The 22308-nt window shown below is 41.4% G+C and overlaps 1 protein-coding gene across 3 annotated transcripts in view; it reads left to right on the top strand.

Annotated features, from left to right (window-relative positions):
- The window catches only part of xxylt1 (xyloside xylosyltransferase 1), a 28459-nt gene extending 7031 nt beyond the window's left edge, over positions 1 to 21428 (top strand). For all 3 annotated transcript variants that reach the window (XM_076874407.1, XM_076874408.1, XM_076874409.1), the window contains 3 exons: positions 1828 to 1975; positions 8634 to 8766; positions 17595 to 21428. In XM_076874407.1, coding sequence (XP_076730522.1) covers positions 1828 to 1975; positions 8634 to 8766; positions 17595 to 17991 — 678 coding nt within the window. In that variant the 3' untranslated portion in view covers positions 17992 to 21428. The remainder of the gene's footprint in view (positions 1 to 1827; positions 1976 to 8633; positions 8767 to 17594) is intronic.
- The last annotated feature ends 880 nt before the right edge of the window (positions 21429 to 22308 follow it).

The raw sequence follows: 22308 nt of genomic DNA, 5'->3' as shown, positions 1-22308 counted from the left end.
GCTGTCCACACTGCAACGTGAAAGCACCGTTTCCAAATGTATGCGTTTTCAAGAGCGTTTTCAAAACGCTGCGTTTTCCATCAGCCAAAACACCGTCTCAGTGTGGACGGGAGGCCAAAACGGAGAGAAAACCCAGAAACTATACTAATGGACTAAAACTACAACTTTGATGTATGCTGTGGTGTCAGAGCTCGTCTTTAAGGGTACAGGGGAGGTCATCAAATATCGTCTGTATGTTGAAAACAGTTAAACCTTTAATTCCTTTAGTGGGAAAAACACCATACAGCTCCTTTAATCTGTGACCTCAGTGAATGCTGATAGATTTAAGGTCTCAGTCAATGCTTTCATGTTGTATTCAATGTAATTGTAACTGTAAATTATGATGGGGGAGGCTTTAGGGCAGGGCTACCTTAGGATGTATTATTTATTTGCTCAGTCCTATCCTTGTTTTGCTCTGTTCAGCTTTAAAACGGCAAGTTATCGACAGATGAAATGTTCTGCCTGAAGCTTTAAGATTTCAGTTTTATTTATATCGTCAGCTCACAACAACAGTCGCCTCAAGGCTTTTTATATTGTAGGGTGAAGAGACTACAATATTAGAGAGAATAGAAAACGCCAACAATCAGGGGAGACTCTGAGCAAGCAATTGGCAACAATAGGAAGGAAAAACTCCCTTTTAACAGGAAGAAACCTCTAACGGGACATCATGGGAGAGAGCTGAAATTGCTAATTGAATCATTTAATCATTAATCATGATAAAATGCAAAAGTATAAACACAAAGAGAGAGAAAAGAGGTGAGTAAAGAAGCACTCAGTAGCTCGTTGGAAGTCCCCTAGCTTCCTAAGCCTGTTGCAGTATAACTAAGGGATGGTTCAGGGTCACCTGATGCAGTCTTAACTATATCTGCTATCAAAGAGGATCATTTTAAGTCTAATCTTGTAAGAGAGTGTTGTTTCCTAAATCCAAACTGGGAGCCTGTTTCATTTTTTTTTAAAGAGAGGAAAAAAAGGACCTGATATCTGAAGTCTCTGCTTACTATTCTACTTTAAAAACCTCTATGCACGTCGTCTAACCCTGCAGTGCACAAGTCCCGGTAATTGCAACGGGTTAAGACTTCTTTTCGCCACACTGACACGTGTCTGGCCTTAACAGAAAGTAGCCCAGCCCAAATCGACTTACTTATTTTTCCTCCTGCAAGAACACTTTAATGATAATCACTACTTAGTGTATTTTTTTAAAATCCTCTTGCCCTAATCTGTAGAGATATCTACTGTACAAGATGTTGTGGGATTTGAAGCTTGCAGAGGCAGCATGAAGGGAAACTTGGGCATAAGAAGGCAGCACCTAATGGAATTTGGGTCGTGGACTGGTGCAGCTGTTTGCAGCCATCGTCTGAACTGAAATCACCAAAACGGAAAGATTTCAGCAGAACTTCCATAGTGGAGTCAGCGTTACTTCATTGGGTCATTCTAATAGGCAGGTTCTTCATTACTTTACTTCACATTAGCTCAAGTCCAGATCTTCTGCTTAGAAAATATCCCATGCACCCCTGATCCTTATCACAGTGCGTAGCTCAGCATTGCTCACTGCTTCAAGTATTTGTCATAATTTAGTCCAAATAGCTTAGTGTGCTGTAAATGGATTTCAGTATGACATAAACATTTGAGTAGACAGTTACCGACACGGTAAGCGGGGGAAGTTAAAGGTGATGAGCTCACTAAACCTGTCCAATGCAGACAGTGGCCTCAAGCTGCACCAGTTGTTGAAAACGATATTATTTTCCCAGCTTTCTTTCACGACTCAATTTTGTTCATATTTTCCTGCAGGTGGTGTTTCATGACGTCGTGGCTCTGACTCAGAAGCTCTTCCCTATTGTGGAAGCCATGCAGAAGCATTTCAGCGCTGGCTCCGGAGCCTATTACAGCGACGCCATCTTCTTTCTGTCCGTAGCTATGCATCACATCATGCCTGAAAGTAAGACGTGGAACATTTTATCCCATTTAGTCCCTTTAGTTCTTATCCTATCTGACAGCAACCGTCGCCTCAGTTATTACTTTGTTCCTTTGCTTGAGGAGAGAAATGTACATAACAGATCATGTTTCACATATAGAGCCGCAAGCTGTTGTTGACGGGTGACGATATGTCAGAAAAGTCTGCGTTAGTTCTCTGGCGTACCGAGCTTTAAATAAACTCAGTCACTCACTTCTTTAATTTGCTGGTGCGCAGCTGGAAAAAAGCAGGTTGGGCAGGTATCTCACATGCACGTGGCATGCTGCAGAGGCCCTGGGGAGTGAGGAAGGAAGGATGTGCTCTGTCATTACTGTCCATACCGGTGCCTCCTGTGTGGGTGCTGACTGTGGGCAGAGATCTCTTCTGTTGTGCACTGTTGTGGATCACTTCAATGGATGTGCAGCATGGGGCATGCAGTAGAGATCAACAATAGAGAACAGCTTACATTTTTCAAATGTTTTCAACGTTACTCCGTATTCCAGTTTAAATTTATCCTAACATGAACAAGAGGGATGAAGCTGAAGCGTGTTCAGCTTGATGGTTGGTGATGGCAGTTGTTCAGGTGAAAGCTTGAAGAGATGAGCCTTTAAGTAATTTTAAGAGACGTTGTTCATCCAACTGTCTAATTGTTAGACTGCTCAAACTTTAAAGCGAATAATTCAAATAACAAATAAAATCTCGCTGGAGATCGTGTCCTTAAAGCGCTTATTGATCAACCATGTGTTGCACGTCTGCTCTGTGTGCCCACGTGGTCACACATTTCTATTTAAAGAATGCTTTTATCTAGAAAGGGCATAATGTGGTAGTTTTGGGACAGGTGGGGGTGAGAGTATGTGATGCACAAAGCTACAGCAGGGTTGTTTTCTAGGCACCAGTCTTTGATGTAACTGTTTCTCTCATCACTGCGTGAGATAAGCAGCAGACAAAGAAGCTTCTGATTAGTGGCACAAGTGTGAAGGATGGACGTTTTGTCAGATTTGTTGCTGTTTTCAAAAGAGAATTCATGGAGGAAATTGTCAGCACTGTTACGCTTTCCTGTACACAGTCTGAATATGAAAATGTTTCATCAGCGCATATGAGAAATGCAAAATGTATTTGAGGTCCTTATGTTAATTTTTATTAATTTAGGTACAGGTTACGCCACACTGATGCTACAGTAGAGTAGCATAACATAAAGAATTCATGAGGACATCAAAACCATGTAAGTGTAGCATGCAGGTCATTAAATGTCTTGAAAACAGATCTATGTATTCTCTGTCCTTTGAGAATAGGCGAGAAATAAAATTGCACAATGGAAAGCTGTTAATTAATGACAAGGTTCCTAAACACTTGTTCTGTTTAGGGGAAAGGTGTTACGTGCTTTTGTGTCCCCTCGAGAGGTAAACGTGCTGCTACTTGAGTCTCTGCTGCGACCTCGTCTTTTGTTTTCCACACAGGGTTAAAGTGACACTGTTAATGTGCGAACCGCTTTGAAAAAGTGACAAAGATGATAACTGAATCCCAGGAAGAAGCAGCGGTTTTGTTGAAAACTGTGATTTTGAGTCACCTCTCATTTGCTTATATTTTGCTTCCAAGATGCCAGATGTCATTTTTTTCAAGTGGTCTTGAGAGATGGTTTTCCAGTTTTTCTTTGTTTTAGGCAGCAGCCTATTGCAAGAACACATCTTTTCCTCCCCATTTCTTTAGTTGAATCTATAACAATTGAAAACGATAACACAGTTTGACAGGCTTAAACTGGTATTTTTGCACCAACAAGGTAACTCCCAACGAGCTCTCAGCCAAAAACCTGGCACATCTCAGCGTGTTGTACAATGTGTCCTTAAAAAATTTGAGGAAACTGGACAAGGGGAGAATAAAAGAAGCGGCAAGCCCGAAAAACGACCTACACCAGATGAACAGTATCTGAAAGTCATGTCATTAAGAAACATGTAAAAATCTAGCAAAGACCTGACACAGGGTCACACATATCGATGACAGTTTTAGTAGGGTTAAGGTTGTGTCTGTATACCTACCTGCCAGTGAAATCACACATTTTAATGTGTGCAGGTTTTCTGATTTGTAATAATGCTGCTCAGTTTCAGTGAATTGTTTGGTGTCTTGAAGGCGTCTTAATTGAACCCAGGTGGAGCCTAGCTGGTTGTATTATCACACTGAACAACACCAGAAACTCTGTGTTCAAGTAACTGACTTGAGTATCCTCAGCACGGGTTAAGGTTTGAGTTCATCAATCTAGCTAACATGTTAACCTTATTAGCGTCATACTGGCAGAGAGTAACTTTCAGGAATTTGTTTCAAGTCTACAGTTTTGCCGTTTGCAAGCCTAAAATACTGTCACTTAGACTTAATGAAGTTTGTGAACGCAGTACAGCTGCTTTCTGTTGTCCTGTTTTTCCATTTTATTTTTATTGTTTGTGACTGTAGGACCTCGTTGTTTGGAGTAAACCGTTTATATTGAATCAGGAAACGTACTTTTGGTGGCATTTTCTAGTGAATCTTGGTAAAAGCAGAAAACAGCGTTTTATACGAATAGACTAACATCAAGGCTATTATTACAGCTTAATGAGGTTGACCCACTTTCTTGCTTTAAAAATAAATAAATATATATCATGTTAGGTAACAATGTCTCTGTTGTTTTGTTGCTGTGCCTGAGTTTGACCAGATCTGACCAGAGCCTCAGGCAGGCTCTAAGCCACACTAATGACATTATTCCTGCAGTAAATAAGTGAAAGCAGCACCCACACACCTGGCCCAGATTGACCTCAACTCACATATTTTCCACATAACAATATTTTTTTGTTTAACTGTTTGGGGGGGGAAAAGAGTTTTGTATTTTGATCACACGGGGATGGATTCTTTTCAAAAGATTATTTATGTAGAGAAAATTAAATTGAAATAAACAAACAATGTAGAAGTTTCCTACTATTTTTATATGAGTGCGTTTAATTTATGTTTCATATCTTAGACATAAAGATACCGTTAAAGATGCCTTCAGTCTGTTTGGAGATTAGTACATACAAGTTTAAGAAATTAATTAATTTAATAATTAAGAGAGGTTTTCAACAAAAATACAACAAATCTCGTCCTCCTCTCTAAATCAAACTAAGCAAATGCACATAAAAGTTTCATTGAAGTTTTGACTTATGTGTACACTGACCGCTTTCAAACGTGAAGTACCCTATTTTTGGGGCTATAAGGCGAACTTAAAATCCTGTAATTTTCTCCAAAATCGACAGTGTGCCTTATGTATGAATTCTGGTTGTGCTTACTGACGTCGAATCGATTTTATGTGGTACACAGCGTTAAAAAATCTGTCAAAAATGTTTTGGTACGACTTTGGTGAGCTATGAAGCCGCATGGCTTAGAGGATTACGGCTACAGTAGTCAGGAGCCTCGCAGAGTCATCTGGGTCCTAAACTCCGTATCTTCAGGTCCCAAAGTCAAATCAACACTGCGGCATCACTGAGAATTAAAAACTGTCTAAATTCTTTCATCTTTAATAAAATGATCAGCGTTGCTGCTTTACCAGGTGTAACAATTAAGTTTAACATCCAGGCATCCATGAAAACAGAATTTATTAAATGTAACTGCGTTAGAAGTTAGCAGGAAGTTAGCTCGCTAGTTTCCACCTAAACATGATATAGCATGTTCTGACTGAGAGATTTCTGAAACAGTTCAAACGTACAGCTCTGCTATCATTTCCAACTTAAATGAAGACAGGAAACTAAACAGCAGTGACGTTTGTAGGGTTACTGAAGTTGGGCTAGCTGGTATATAATGATGTGCTCCTCATACATGCCAACTCTCCTGATTTTTCCGGGAGAATCCCGAATTTCAGTGCCCCTCACGAAAATCTCCCGGAGCCACCATTCTCCCAAAATTTCTCCTGATTTTCCACCCGGACAACAAAAATGAAAAACCATATCCCAGTATTCATAGCGCGGCCTAGCCAAGTCCAGTCTCCAACAATGGCGGCAGCTACTTAGTTTTAATATTACTCTTATTTCTCTTTCTGGGTCGCAAAAAAACTTTTAACATATTTTCAGGCGAGAATGTAGCTGTGTAAACTTCAAATATCTGAGCATTAATGAATCAATGGTACAGAAGTGGAGGAAGCAAGAAGAATGAGATGAGTAAAGTTTGATCTGTTTCTTTATTTCCCAAGAGCTGCCTTTGGGACCAACATGGACTTAATCCATGTTGGTTGGATAAACCATACATTTAGGTTTAGATGTAGAGGGGGAAAAAAGACGATGTCAAGTTTATTTGTGTAGCACATTTAAACACAACAGATGTTGACCTAAGTGAGAACAACAATCACTATGACAATTAGGGGAGGAAAAAAGGAATTACAAATCAGCACAAGAACATAGTTTGTTTAATTAAAAGAAGGATGAAAGCATAATTATAAATAATTAAAGATAATAATAGGGCTGGGCCATATCATACCGTTCACGGTAATACCAGTATAATGTTGGGCAACGATAAGAAAATGAAATATCGCGATAGAATATGGGTAAAACGCACATGCGCAGTGCCTTTGTTTTCATACGCACATGGCGGAAAAAGCACGGCGGCAACGGAGAATGTGGAGGGCGAAAGCGGCTCGTTGAATGAAACAGATGAACCAGAACTGGTTTGTAAAAATGCTGCAACTTCACTGGTGTGGAACTGGTTTAACTTTCGTCCGTCAGATACACAACAAAGCACTATTTTTGGTAGCGCATGCTAGCGGGCCGTCGTTATTACCGTGTTGTTTGGAAAATACGGGGCATTTAAAATCAATCCTTTGATTTTTCTGGAAATCGACAAAGCCCCTTATAATCCCGTGTGCCTTATGTATGAATTCTGGTTGTGTTTACTGACCTCGAAACGATTTTATGTACACGGCGCTCGAGAATCTGTCAAATGTTTTAGTGCGACTTTGCTAAGCTACGAAGTCGCACCGCTTGATGGATTGTCGGAGCATTATGGCTATCGTAGGCGGAGCCTCGCAGAGTGATACGTACTGTGCTTCAACATAATATTACCGTATTGTGTGTGTATAACCTCTTTTTAAGTTTTGTGCATATTATACATGGTTATGCTGAGGATATGTCGGCCAGTTTCCACTGGAAATGCCTTTTGGTTAAACTGTCAGCGAGGAATTTGCATTTGCACTGTAAAATGTTTATATAACTTTAATGCACATAAAGAACAGCTGCTTGTTTAAGTGAAAATACATTGATGTTTTTTTGGGGGGGCGGGGGTTTGCACTAATAAAGTTGTGAAGTTGTAAAGTATTTTGTCTAGTGTCAATTATGTCGTCAGTCATATCGTTATCGCAAATTTTCAAATGTATATCGTGATAAATATTTTTGGTCATATCGCCCTGCTCTAGATAATAATATACGATAATAATATAAAGACGTACAGCAATGTAGGAGCTGCAACAGGGTTCTTTGTGTTATCATTACTCAAAAATGCAAAAAGATAAATGTTGATTTGAAAACATGCAGCTCCGCTTTCACCTTTAGAGGACTTTGTGTTGAGTTATTGGTCCAACATCAAACCCACCACATTACAATGTTGTAAGAACTGAAGGCCCTCTTCCTGTTACACTCACGCTCGTTAAGCCATGTTAGTACAAACAAACAGCGCTGACCACGCAGAGATTACGCTTCCTAGCCCCTCTGTGTTGCCACAGCACATTCGGGCATTGTGATGTGCAGCTTCCTTGTTTGGAGAGCACAGAAAACAGGTTGCTGCCGCACTGCTGAGCCATCGTCTTTTCACGTCACTTGTTTTAACAGACAGAAGCACTTAAATATGTTTATGTGTGACCTAGCTGAGTTTTTCTAGTGACTTAAGCAACATTAAATAAATAAGGTCACTGTCTTTCATTGTACGTCCGCATTAGTAAGACTGAGGAGACATTTAATCACCAGACATTTAAAAACGAGAATGATGTTCTGAAGTGTCCTGGATCTCAGAAAGTCGCCACATCTTTTCAGTCCATCGGCTTTAGATGTTGTTAACTCGACAGCCTGTAGGTGTTCATCGTTGACTTTACATCCGAAGTTGACACAAGTTTTCATCAGTTCATAATAACGTTGTGAGCACAGTGCCTCATTCCTGAGCATTTCCCATCCTTTCATCACTATGCCAACCAGAATAATATAGGAAGCTGAAACAAAGAACTGATGAGGGCTCGAATATCCTGGTTACTGTTATTACAGGTTCTTTCCCAGACCACAAGATGCAGTGTTAAGCATTTACTCTGCATGCTACGCCACTGTGTTCACGTTTCGTCATATTCCTCTCCACATTTTCTTCTCGTGCATGTTTCTCATTTCTAGGTCAGTGCTAACATTGCACAGAGAGAGGCCAAACGAGCCACCTCGGAGCAAAACCTCTGTCAGTGTCTGCTCTTATTTCCTCTAACTCGGTATTCCTGGAAGGGCCAGTTCTCTCACTAAATGTTGTTATCCAAGCTGAATGATGTGCTAGTGGTCACGGAAATGGATCCTTCAGGGAGATTTTACTCAGAAGTACATTTTCTTGGGATCATTTTTAAAATAGACAATCTATTTCCATTATCTGTTCAACTTAGTCTCTGCATTTATCCTCTGTGTTTCCATTTCAGGTCTGACGCGCATAGTGCAGCTTGACTTGGACCTGAAGTACAGGACCAACATCAGGGACCTTTTTCAGGAGTTTCACCGGTTTCCTCCAGGAGCAGTTATAGGGATCACCAGAGAGATGCAGCCAGTATACAGGTAAGCAGTGCAGACCTACAGAGCACCTACTAGGGAAATCTGAACCTGCCAGTCGTTGGAAGCTTCAGACTGACACCAGTCTGCTGCATCTTGACATGCACATGAATAAAAGTGAGGCTCTCTGCTTTTAACTTTGGCGCTCTTGCTTTCAAGTGTTCGCTCAATACGTCAGTATAATTTCCGGCTCAGGCTAGATCAAAGGCTACCATCTGTCATGAGGAGAGACTCGACTGCTGGGCTTTGACTTTTGGCGAGAAAGCATCCTCACTTTGTTTTTAAATTGTGCCAAAGTAAAATTCAGGTGTCAGTCTGACAAAAACAAATTACACCCTCTTTCAATTCAAAGGTTTTGTATGTCTGGATGTAATAAAGAAATTCATCTGTTCCTAGCAGGTCTAAAAATGTGATAACTACAGCCTCAGATTAACAGTGGCACACAGCATATACTATATTGTGTCAGTATGTATTTAACAAAGAGCATATAAGAAGGTCATAAACGGCTAAGTGCACTTGATTAATTGAGAAGTTTTGTCAGTTTTCTGGTCTGGAGCGTTCAGGTGTGTCTTTAACACAGTGCCAGTGAGGAAAGACGTCAGCAGTGATGTTAGAGAAGCAATTGTTGCTGCTCATCAATCTGGGAAGGGTCATAAGGCCAGTTCCAAACAATTCGTCCATTATTCTACAGCGAGAATGACTATTCTCAAGTGCAAAGCATTTAACACTCCTTCCCAGGAGTGGACGTGCCAGCAAATTCACCCCGAGGTGAGACCACGATGCTCATGAAACTGCAAAAATCCCAGAGCTGCATCTCAGACTCTACAGGCCTCATTCAACATGTTAGATTAGTGTGGCTTGTTTGGATGGGTTGCAAAAGGAAAGCTTCTTCTTGCTAAAATGGGGCGACCGTGGCTCAGGGGCTTGGGAAGCACATCTGTAACCGGAAGGTCGCCGGTTCGATAGTGGCATTGCAAAGCGTTTTGGGTGCCTTGAAAAGCGCTATATAAATCCAATCCATTATTATTATTATTATAAAAACAACACGGCAGCACGGCGTAGGTTTGCAAAGCTGCATCTAAATGGACCACAAGACATCTGGAATAATGTCGTTTGGATAGATGAGAGTGTGAGAGGTCCCGGGTTCGAATCCCAGGCCGCACGGCTGTGACAAAAACCCAGAGGTGCATAGGAATGTTCCAAACTATTTTATTATTTTTTTATTTCATGTTAAGTTGAACCTGGCTGAAATAGTGTGTTGGGACCAAAAGAGAGCAGCGCATAAACAAATGCAGGTAAACCTCAATGAACTGAAAGGGCACCGTCAAGAGGAGTGGACCAAAACTCTTCAACAATAATGTGAGACACTGATAAAGTCATACAGAAAGCAACGAGACCCCAAACTTCCTCAGTTGTCGGAGGTGGTACAGGCGCTGCCTAGCCTTTTCGGACTGGACCTGAATGTGGGCAGACCATGTCAGATCTGAGGAGATGTGGACACATATGGATACATATCAATGTCTGTTTTATATGTGTTTTGGTCACCAGTACCACTTTCGACCGATAGTGTGACATTAACATGATTTAATCCACTGGCCTGACAAAAAGTAAGGGAAAGGGAGAGAAATAGAAAGTAGAGAGAGAAGACAGGAAGCAGGAAGTTCATCTTCATCTGCTAATTCTTCTGTCAAATGAAGTATAAAGTCCCTGAAGGTGACAAGCAACCCTTGAATTGATCGGGATCGTGCATACATACGTTTGTAAGTGGTGTAAGTGTACATACCACATTTTTAATGAAATATTAATAACCAGTTGAAACGCTGTACAAATCTCAGTCGCTCTTGTTGACCCCAGATGGATTTCAGCCTTTTTGCGCCTCACATGCATGCTCACAGTTGGTGTCTCTCACAGTTGCTAAGTGAGAAGGAACATCAGAGGTCTGGTGTCCAGACTGATTCACAGGAACCTAAACGCTGTGTGTCTTTCTCAGATACAAGCACAAATGAAAAAGTTGCAATGCAGCCTGTAACAGGAAATTAAGCAGCCTTTCTGATTGTAGTTTCAGGATTTTCATGCGAAATGAAACGCTGGGATTGTGAAATATCGACATGAGGCGAAATTCCTGCAGAATCTGAAATTAATTTGAATTTGATTTATGAAACTGCATCCTTTTCAGGGTTTTGGAAAAAGACATCTCTGTTATGTGTTTGGCAGCTATGGAAGAAATTAACTTCATTTACTGGAGACAAACACAGTTTAAGGGGAAATGCTTTGAGGGGAAATGAGGCTCTCATATCTGCAGAGACTCATATTTCACCTCTGTCGTGCCAGCATCATCCTAATGCGCTTAACTTATTTGCATCGTTTCCAAGTAGTGTTGCTAGTTTATTATTTTCATATTGTCATCTGGACTTGAAACTTGAACCTCGAGCACTTGTTGCATATCTGGTATTTATTAAGGGTGTATTGGACTTTACCTCAGCTGAACCAATCAGACCGGCTACCCAGGTCTTAACTATACCTCGATTTAAAGGTTCACGTTAATAGATTTGTTTCTAGAAGCATGTTTCGCCATTCAGCAAGGCTTGGTACTAATATGTCATTTATCTTTTCTCCAACTATGAAGAAAAGACAAATTCCCCAACACTGAAATCTGAAAACTAAACCCACTGATTGACAGTCCAATGAGATACACAAGAAACAGCAGGTGAACTGAAGAGAAATAACACAGTTCATAAATAATTGTTGTCACTTCACAGCGAAGATTCAGAAAACGATTTAAAAAACAAATACAAGAAAAAAATCTTTGTGGAGAAGGAAAAAGAAGCGTTTTTCACTGGGAATAAAACAATCAGTCAAACCAGCAGGGGTCCTTTTGAAAGCACCCGTATACAGAAATTCAAATGGAAATTTTTGGAGAGTTTTTACAGTGAAAAGGGCTCCACATGTGGTAACAGGCCTTTACTACGTTAGTCAAATGGTTTAGAGGTCTGGCGGACTGTCCCTAAATACTCTGTCCGATCTAAAATCTGGTTTGTTGTAAAGTTTATGAGATGATGTCAGTGTTACAAGCTGTGTTGTCAAACCTGCTGATAGAGGAATGTCCTAGATTGTGACTTTACACTTGCTCCGATTTATAAGTCAGATTTATAACTGGCTTAAAATGAGATTCTGCAAGTGGCATAACTATGAGGTCAGACTTAGAAGGCCAAGTTATGACAACTATGGTGAAAATGTTGTTTTGAGTCTCTCATGCCAGAATAATAATTGAGGATTTGGCAGGAACCACGATGAGTCACCTGTTAAGAAGTGCTCTCGTCCTGCAATTCATATTTATCTCCTGTCTCTCTCTCAGAACTGCCAGGAGTAAACAAACTGTTCATCACTCACACTCAGAATCCAGCAACACGCCAGTTTGATTCATACAGTACAAAACTCTGAGTGCCCTCGTTAGGCAGTGGAAATTTATTAAATCCTCTTGGACATGAGGATCCAGCGCTCCGATGTGGCGCTCCAGATTGAATCTCTTTCCTCCCGTCATCCTCGGCTCTGCAAACATGTTTTTAAAACACTGCCTTAAATGCTCATTATATTTTATTAACATACAAAGGCGTTAAAATAAGCAGATGTGGTAACAGATGTCTGGTCAGGTTCTCTCAGTCTTTTCAGCATTCCTTTATTGGCTTTCTTACCGTTGCATTTCTGAACTTTATGAATGAAAGGCTCATAGGTGCATCTATTCGAAACCTTGGATGAGTTTGAATCTCAGTGACCTCGACCTCAAGGTCAGAGTAAGTTTTCTGAAACTGTTGTGAATGCAATAACTTGAGAACAAACCAACATAGTAAGTGTGTCTGCTGGGAGGGTGATGGGTAGCTGCAGTGCCATACTTATGAGGGGTTGCCAGTATTTAACGTACTCACTGGTGTCTGCACCCACAGAAGTGAAACTGAGCTGCACGCTAATAAATCTTAAAAATGGTTACTTTTAGTGGAACATATGAAGGAGAGAAGACTTCAGTGTATACACAGTGATAGGAAAACCTGACAAATGCATGGATACATTGACGAAATACCAGCTGTTGCATAGCCTAATGAGCAAGCAAGCCTATAATTACTTTGTTTCAGAAAGGTACAAGCTTTGTGCTAATCACTGCTGCTGCTGCTGCACTACTGCATATTACTATCAAACTGACCAATCACAGTTGTTGAGGTCTGTGTTTCTGCAAAGGGTAATTATATTTCTGTGAAGATTCACATCAAGCTCTGTACACTGATTTAGTCATTGTGTGTGTGTGTGTGTGTGTGTGTGTGTGTGTGTGTGTGTGTGTGTGTGTGTGTGTGTGTGTACACACACAGGTAAACAAGGGCCCCCGATTTTCAGGCTCTTTGTTCCTCAGCTGATTTTTTTTCCCAGTTTTCTCCAAGATAATAAAACAAACACACCAGGTCCGTTTAGACTACTTCACTGTTTTCCACTCCAGTGCAGCATCAAAACAGGACGTCACTGTGTGTGTGCTTGTGTCGATGTCTGTGTGTGTGAGATAGTGAGACTCAATGAGCCAAGTCCAGGTGGGAAGTTTCATGCAGGAGCAGCTGCTATACTGGTACAAACACGGGCAGGTGGTTTCCTGTGGGCTCTTGAAGATTGTGTGCTAATAAAACAATTAATCAAAAAGTGTTTAATTTTAGAAAGAAGCCAAATAAGGATAACAAGTCACAGGTTTGCTTTCTTTGCACTATTTTTAAACCCTTCTCTAAGGTGGCTGTAGACAGGAGGTAGAGCAGGTCACCTACTGATCAGAAGGTTGGTGGTTCGGTTCCTGGCTCCTCCAGTCTGCATGTCAAGTATCCTTGGGCAAGATACTAACCCCAACTTGCTCTCCGATGCATCCATCGGAGTATGAATGTCGTTAGAAAGCACTAAGTGTAGATAAAGTGCTTGTGAGAATGGGTGTGATTTGGTGAATGAGGCATGTTGTATAGAGCACTTTGAGTGCTCCGTGAGAGTAGAAAAGCGCTATATAAGAATCAGTCCATTTACCAATTTTTTCCAGCAATTTCTCAGGCTTTTCTTTAGACATGGCTTACACATCGTACACAGAGTGCTTGTGTATGATAAAGTACAGGAAATCTTGTCAACGTGAAGTTACAGATTAAGATTTCAAGTGCACGTGATATTGAAGGCGACAAGTGTGATATTAATATCGTCTTCTCTGCAATGCCTGTGCATTAATCTTATCACTAACCCCTAATAACTCACGCCAACCAAAGTTAAATTCCTCTGTAGCGAATGCGTTTCTACGGCCACATTTATATGTTGTTTGTAATGCTTTGTTTGCTCTCAGGATTTGATTGATGCTTGCTTGTCATGTGTGTTGGAGAAGTGCCATCAGTGGAAAAGCAGTGTTTGTGTGTGCATGCTAATCAGTAAATCTGGTGTCTCTGTTCTTCCCAGTGGTTTACCAACACTGGGAATCCCCACTAATGTCCTCCTGTGGGCCTGGACAGGCTTATTCAGCAGCAGAATACCAAGAAATCGTATATCAACTTAAGTTTTTCCACATTAAGCTCAGTGTCTGTCTCTGCACTGACATGTGACTCACTCATTCTTGCAGTTTGTGGGGGTTAAAAGCACATTCCCCGAGCTGCAATTGATTTTTCTCCTCTTTCCTTTTTAAAGGAAATTTGAAAGTGTTGACAGCGGTTAGCTTTTGCGTCACTGAAATTCTGGAGGATATTGCTGAAGCCACTGGCTGAGATCAATAGAAAATACAGAGATTCAAGTTTTTATTGTTTTTCTTTCTCTTTTTTTGTTTCGAGGATTTGTTTTTGTTCCAATTGCAGCGACAGGTCAGGACCAGTGTAATGTCAGGATGCATGATCCAAATTAAATAAGTAGCACTGACTCTGCACCCCAAAAGAAAGAAGCCTTTTATTTAATTACATTTAACCCAGACTGAGTGAACATTGGAGAAGCCTATCCGTTATCTGTTTGTCATCTCTGCATGCTGTCCTGTTAATTGGCCTCTAGCTAATGGACTTGATAATATTTAAATTTTTGAGACTTGCTATTAGCGAGGCAGAGTGCACGTCCTCTTTTCCTGTGCCGAGCAGAGAGAGGGCTCTCAGCTCACACTGCGTTTTGGTGCTAATGGACCGAGCATTATGCAGGAGAATACATCCTCCCACCAGCCACACTGAGAGCACATCCTGCCCCTGAAAAGTTCATTATTGGAAGAAATGCCCCGTGCCTCTTCCCTTGCAGCTGTCGTCGTAATGTTTTAAAACCCCGGAGACATGCTTACATAAGTGTCACAGCCACGGGCGCACACAATGAGCAGCGAGGAAATTGCTCTCTTTAAGCTTTGTGTTTTGAGGCTCCATTGTGTGATGCATCCCACATGTTTCCCCTTTTTGCTGTAAGATGATACCGAATGCTTAATATGAAATAATGACTAATGTAGCACGGACACTGAGACACTTTGTCATTGATCTTAATAAAATTAGATTTTGCATCTGGCGGTCAGCATCATCATCAAGAACAGCGAGTCTACCATGATGCCTTCATTCAGTCAACAGAATTGCCAAACATTGTTTAACATGACGGTGTTAAATGACTTTAATCATGCTTTTTAATGACTCTATTCTAAAATTAAGCTCTTTATCATCTCTTCTATTAAAGCGTCTCTTTTGCATCCATCCTGGAATTTTAATGTGTTTTTGTGTATCCCAACTACAGACGAAAAGGGCCGGACTTTTCATTTGCACAGCCCAGACTCCCTTCTGTCGGTTAGCACATTTTTTGCAGTTATCAGAAACCAGGCTGTTTCATATTCTGAAGAAGCAGAAGCATGCATTTGGAGGGGATGGCAGCACAGACTGCCCTTGTCACCAGCTACTGCTTTTCATTCTTTCACAAGTGAGAGAGACACTTGATTTGAAAGGTTGGCAGTGAAAATTCAAGGCAGGAGAGGACGGAGGTGTGAAGAGTATGAGCCCTAATCTGAGCTAGTGAGCTTATTTGCTCACTTTGAGTGAATGTGGTGTGAGTGTGCTGGTACAAAGCCAGAGAAAGTCTTTGTGTCACAGCATGGAGAGCCATTCTCTATTATTTGCTCAGTTTTCTAACCTTCTCCAAACGTAGAGCGGAACGTTTCATTAAAGTTTAAAGGGCTTTTCTTGGGAATATGCCTTGCCAGTGCCCGGTTAGACTCCATTAACATTGCGTATCATAGATTCTAAAAGGTGCTTGGATGCTTAAAAATATTCCTCAGAGATTTTTTTTTTCTCCCACGTTGACATGATTGCATCGCACAGTTGCTGCAGATTGGTTGGCTACACGTCCATGATGCGAATTTCCTGTTCCCCCACATCCCAAAGGTACCCTGCTGGACTGAGATCTGGTGACTGTAGAGGTCATTTGAGTGCAGTGAACTCACTGTCACGTTCAAGAAACCAGTTTGAGATGTTTTGTGACATGTGGCACGTTATTCTGCTGGAAGCAGCCATCAAAAGATGCGTACGCCGCCACCACCGAATCGTTAACACTACGCAGAATGGATCTATGCTTTCATGGTGTTTGCCAGCTTCTGACCCTGCTGTCTACCTTCAGTTTCTTGTTCTTCGCTGACAGCTAAGAACAGGGAAATTTTGACTAATATTAGCTTCACATAAACTCTGGAATGCATTTTTGTCCAAAAAAAGGACGGTGTCCTGTTGCCTTATTTGTCATGTCTGTAACTAGTAAGATAGAAGTCATACATTACTGGCCATCATGATGCTGAAGAAAATGCAATTTATTGTTCTTAATGTATTTTACTCAGTGCACACTTACTTACTTACTTACTTACTTACTTACTTACTTACTTACTTACTTACTTACTTACTTACTCCCTCAGAGCAGCAAAACAGAAAAGTAAATGTTCCCTGACTTCACCATGTTTACTCTGGATGCATCTCAGTGCACGTACATCGTGCAGTGCACGTAGACACAGTGAATGTCTTTAAAATGATAAATACTCCACAGGGGCCCCAAGTCCCCAGTCACTAACCACCACACTCTATAAAACTGTGAGGATAAGCTACAGCTGCCAAATATAGGTCAGCAATAATACGAAAGTGTGACTCAGAATCTCCTGCTCCCACAAGATTTGATCAAACTGCACACACACAGAGAAAGACAAATGCATACTGTGTGTGATTTTTATTTATTCTTTTTCATTTTTTTGCCGCTCACATGCATTTATTTATCCAAAAAGTCAGCAGAGCAGAAATTAAATGAGTGGTTAATTTTGTTTTCTGTTTCTGCGTTACTATTTCATCTACTGTAGCTTTCCTCCTCTGTGGCCCAAACTAAGAATAAGCTGTATCTGTGTGTACGTGTGCACAAGCAAGCAAGTAAGAGCACATTTCCATTCATCCTCGTCTTCAGTTGGCACGAAACATCTTCGCACCAGCTGTCAGTACACAGAAGGAGCATTTTGTACTTTCTTGAAGCAAACACTTCATCCCCACCCCCACTCCCTAAAAATAAAAATGGTACAAGCAGCAGCATAAAAATCCTGATCTCCCTAAATTTGATAGGGACGCCTAAACCACAGCAATAGTTTTCCTGACAAATGCATGAGGGAAAGAAACAAAAGGTCATGACTACTTATGTTTCTTCTTCAAATGAAGTCATCAGTTTATTCATCAGTCTGAAAAAAGGCAACTTTCCCTTACCTCCAACCCTTCATATTCAACCTAGTGTTTTGACTGTTACACACATTTTGCCCAAATGCACTTCGACATGCAGACCCATCCTTATTCTGGCACCTCTTCTTTTTTCCTCAGGCACACTTTCTGGCAGTACCGGAAGGAGAACCCTCAGACCAGAGTCGGGGAACCTCCTCCTGACGGCCTCCCGGGCTTCAACAGCGGTGTGATGTTGTTGGACCTAGGTGCTATGAGGTCCTCGGCTCTTTACAATAAGCTGTTGGAGCCCAGCAATGTGGCCAAACTAGCAGACCAGTATCGCTTTAGAGGCCACCTGGGTGATCAAGACTTCTTTACCATGATCGGAATGGAGCATCCTGAACTGTTTTACTCCTTGGCGTGTGGCTGGAACCGGCAGCTGTGCACCTGGTGGAGGGATCACGGATACGGAGACATATTTCAGTTGTATTATCGCTGCGATGGACCTGTCTATATCTATCATGGGAACTGTAACACCCCTATACCAGACGACTGAGGTTTACACTGGCTTGATACTACAACTGTTTTCATTTTATGGCAGTTCCCTTTTGTGACCGCAGTCAGATATCTTGCCCCCTGCTGGCCAAGGGGACCCCACCCCCCAACAAGATGTGGTGTTTGTGGAAGTTGTTTTAGCACAGGTCGCCATTATGAGTGAAAACAGCTCTGCATTACAGTCGTACAGAGTAGTGTATTAACAGGAGGTTGTTTTTTCCGGTACTACACACATGACATTATGATGTAATGTATACAGGTCCATGTGGGATTTGAGCCCGTCACTGCAGAAGGATTTTACTGCTCTTTCATGTTCCGCAAACGCATAAACTTGTTTGCTAGTTTGGATGTGACTTAGACCCCAGCCACACAGGCGTACAGACTGGTGTGTGGCAACCAGCGGTCGTGAGGGAGCTGTGAAGGAGTTGTGAGTGGTTGCTTGAAAAATAATTGCTAAAGCACGAGTCACACAGGCTGGGAACCTTTGGGAAAACTGTATTCCTCTCCTGGTTGGCAAAAACCTTGGAATTGCTTTGGCTGGTAGCATATTGGCCTGAGCTGCAGTGACAACATGAAAGGTGCGCCACACTTTTCCAGATTTTACTGCAGCTCTGCTAGTAGTTAGCGAGTGTTTGCAGACAGCATCATGTAAGTACGGGCAACTGTGGAAATCTGCGAGCAACCAAAGCAATCACTGTGAGGTTTTTGGTGCGTTTCCTTCTATGAAACAGAGCTCACACAGCAAGAGCCAGCCACTTCCAGGAGTCAGCTGCCAACTCGTTGGGGAATATATGTTTCCCTAGCAACTGCATCCAATGTGGCAGACAGCTCTTGAGCAGTGCAATAATGATGTCACATGAGAAGCATCTTTTATTTCTGTGGAGAGAAAAAATTGCAGTGTTGACGTTTGATTTAGGTTTATTGTTTATATATTTACAGTTTCAGTTTATGTGTTTAACAAACTTAAAAACAAGAGCATCAAGTACACCAAGTAGTGTACAGTATTTAACGCAGTAACTCCCAAATCACTAACTGATGTTGAAATATTAATGCAGTGAAGCAAATGCGTAGACCGACCTCGGCTCGCTTCATTCTCCGACACGTCGAGTTTTCAGTGTCCCAAGTTCAGCCTACATCACACCGTAGCAGGTGAGGGCTAATCTCTGTCAATTACTTGTATTTTTTCTTTCTTGCAACCAGAGGGATCGCTCTTCGTGGACTTTGTGGGTCAGCCACAGCTCTTTTCAAACACGTCTTTACAGGTAGAAAAGCAGAAGTGAGTGGGTGGGGGGAGACAGCAGAGAGCTGGCCACAGGGATTGGAGAGATAACGATTAACAATGACGACACTGAAGGCTGTTGTTTGTGCCCCGTGTTTGCAGTGTAGCCGAGGCCAAACAGACCCACTTCATTCAGACACGTTTCTGAAGGAGCGTTGCGGCCAAAAGCGTGACTGCGGATGCTGACCCACTTTTCAGTTTTCTTGCTGTGCTCAATGAAGTCCTGCTCAGATTCAAAGAAATGTCAACACTCGATATTAATCAGAAACTTAATGTAGCACTGAAGCACGCTGCCGAGGAGAAAACGAACCGTGGGATAAGACTATAAAAAGAATGTCTTCAGTTCTCAACACCTTATAGCTTTTTCTGTTTTACTACTAACAGAGCCAGTGGCTTTACTGGTTACATGATGATTACATTAGTTTTACTGGGATTGCCACTATCAGTGTACATCACTATCAGTTTCAGTGCATTACAGTGTTTAAAATGACATAAAATGGTTGATATTGATAATCTATCAGAAAGCATGTACAATTTTTTAAAGTACAGTCATGTACCAGAAAGGATGGATTATTAAAGGGAAGGATGAAACCATACGTTCCAGCTTGGTCTTATGGACCTCTGCCAACAGCTGTACTGTAAGTGTCATACAATACATCCATGTGATGGTTTGTGTGTGATCTAAAAACTTGTATATCAGTTTCTTGTTGGTACTCTGCTAACACATACAAACCTATTTGTGTCATCATCTAAAAAAATGTTATATGTGTATCGTCTAGAGATTCACTCACACAATTTCTGATTCCAGGTTATTTTTGTTTGTTTGTTGCCAATTCTGATTTTCTTTCTAAGAACTACACCTGACAGATTATAGAAAAATAAAGTTTTCTTTAATGCACCAATTACAGTTTGGAGTTACAGGACATGTTACTGAAACAATTGAAAATAAAATGCTTTATTGATATAAACAGAACTAATGTCAGTTTCTTAGATCATTTTGCATATAAATTTACCAACAGTGATCCTTTTTTATTTTTCACTCAACTCCACAACTTTCCTGTCACTGCTTTGGTCCTTTGCTCATACCGAGGCTCACACCAAGCTTGTGGCTAGCTCTGAGCTCTGGCTAGCTTTAGCTTTAGCCACGTTCCCTTCTTTTAATAATAATAATAATGGATACTTTATTGATCCCCATGGGGAAATTACTTGTTTTTCCTCTGCATTTGACCCATTCACTCAGTGAAGCAGTGGGCAGCCCACTAAGCAGGCGCCCGGGGAGCAGTGTGTAGGGACGGTACCTTGCTCAGGGTAGCCGTTAAGTGGATTCGAACCGCCGACCTTCCGATCATGGGGCGACCACTTTACCTACTGAGTTATCCCTGCCCCAACAATGATGTGAACAATAAACAATAAATGGTGATGTGAACGCTTTCATGGTTCTCCCCCTACCTATTTGCTTTAGTGTCTTTACTCACAGTGGAGAGCCTCCACAGTAACGACATATTAACACGTGTCTGCGAGTGTGCAAGCGACTGTTTGTCTGCACTGCTGTCCATGTGCTGAATATGCATGAAACAGACGGGGTCACTGGTCAGTTGATCGGTATTGTCGAGTGCTTATTCCTGTGTTACGTGCATCCATTGCCATGTCAGTTGTTTCTGTTGTCCTTCAAACACTCAGACTTTGTATAAAGCGTTTTAGCTCGTTTGGCTAAATGACCAATGCACTTATGCAATTGTGAGGCATCCATCATCTGTCTGTCCCTGTTTGTGAGCCTCTTTGACATCTCGTTGGCTTTTAATTAGTCATTAGTTTGTGCAGATGCAGTCAAGCAGTGACAACAAAACTTAGACAAGCAACTACACCCTGGTTAATCTGACTGAGATCATGGAGAGTGTGAATAATCTGGTGTGTATGGCATTGATGTACTAACACTATACTTACCAAAGTAACAGCTGTCTGTATTTTACACTTTAATAACCCCTCAGCAGATGATGCTAATGTCTAAAGATCAAATTTGTCTTGACGGAACCAAATGAGAAAGCTTTACATGCCCTTTTCATTTAATAAAGTCTTCCTGTGACAGCAGCAGAGTTATCAAATCTTTAAAATGTTGTTACATTGTGTTTCTCTTTCCTAAATAAAATGTCTTGCTGTTATTAAAATTCTTTGTCCTTATTGTTTGTGTGTGCGTGGGAGGTAAAGCTGCCAACACTTCAGTAAAAGAGGATGCGTTTACTTACGTAAAGTATAAAAATGCATACAGATCAACCTCGCTTATGTTATAACACCAGTCCATGTCTGTGCTCTTGTTTATCTGCTGCAAGCCAGGCCTGACCCATTTCTCTCACTCAAATTTGCCATCACACCCAGTTAAAGCTCCATAAGCAGAACATTTGCAAGAATGTAATGATGTTATCTTTATCATCAGTGACAGCCTTCATTCACTTGTCCTTGTAAACATCTGCAATCGTTTGAATGGTGTTTTCTTGTACAGCAGGGTGCAGCGTATTGTGGCCTGTTCCTGTTGTGTTAATGTGACAATCAGCGAGGAGATGACAGGCTCGTTTCTTTTCTGCTTTTCATAGAGTTTAATCATGACAGCAGAGATCGCAGCGATCAAATTCAAAACCTACATTTAATTGAGAAAAGTAGAAAAAAAATCAGCATAGCTTACTCTGAAACAATATCTGCTCTCTTTCAGTTTGCTGTAGGCAACAGGTTCAGGTACACCATTTTAGTTTTTTGCTTTTCAAGCAGCCAGGTGTTTTCAGTTGTAGCTGTCCATGCTACATGCGCTAATACACCTCTGTTTCACCTTTTCTGGGATGGTAACAAGATAGATTTTCTCATTTTGATTAAAACCACAGGACCAGTTTTCCTTGACACCTGTATCCAGCTCGAGCACAAAGAAGGACGCGGTGTTTGTGGACCTTCAGTGTTTCTTATCTGTTGTTTTTATCTGCGCTTGATTTTTTTCCCTAAGCCTGCCGCTCACCTCTCGTCAGATGGGGAGCAGACAGCCGTCCCCCTTGAGCA

Source organism: Maylandia zebra, linkage group LG15 (assembly GCF_041146795.1).
Source record: "Maylandia zebra isolate NMK-2024a linkage group LG15, Mzebra_GT3a, whole genome shotgun sequence".
Classification (NCBI taxonomy): Eukaryota; Metazoa; Chordata; class Actinopteri; order Cichliformes; family Cichlidae; genus Maylandia; species Maylandia zebra.
Note: the sequence above shows the minus strand (reverse complement) of the source record. Positions and strands in the feature narration are given on the sequence as shown.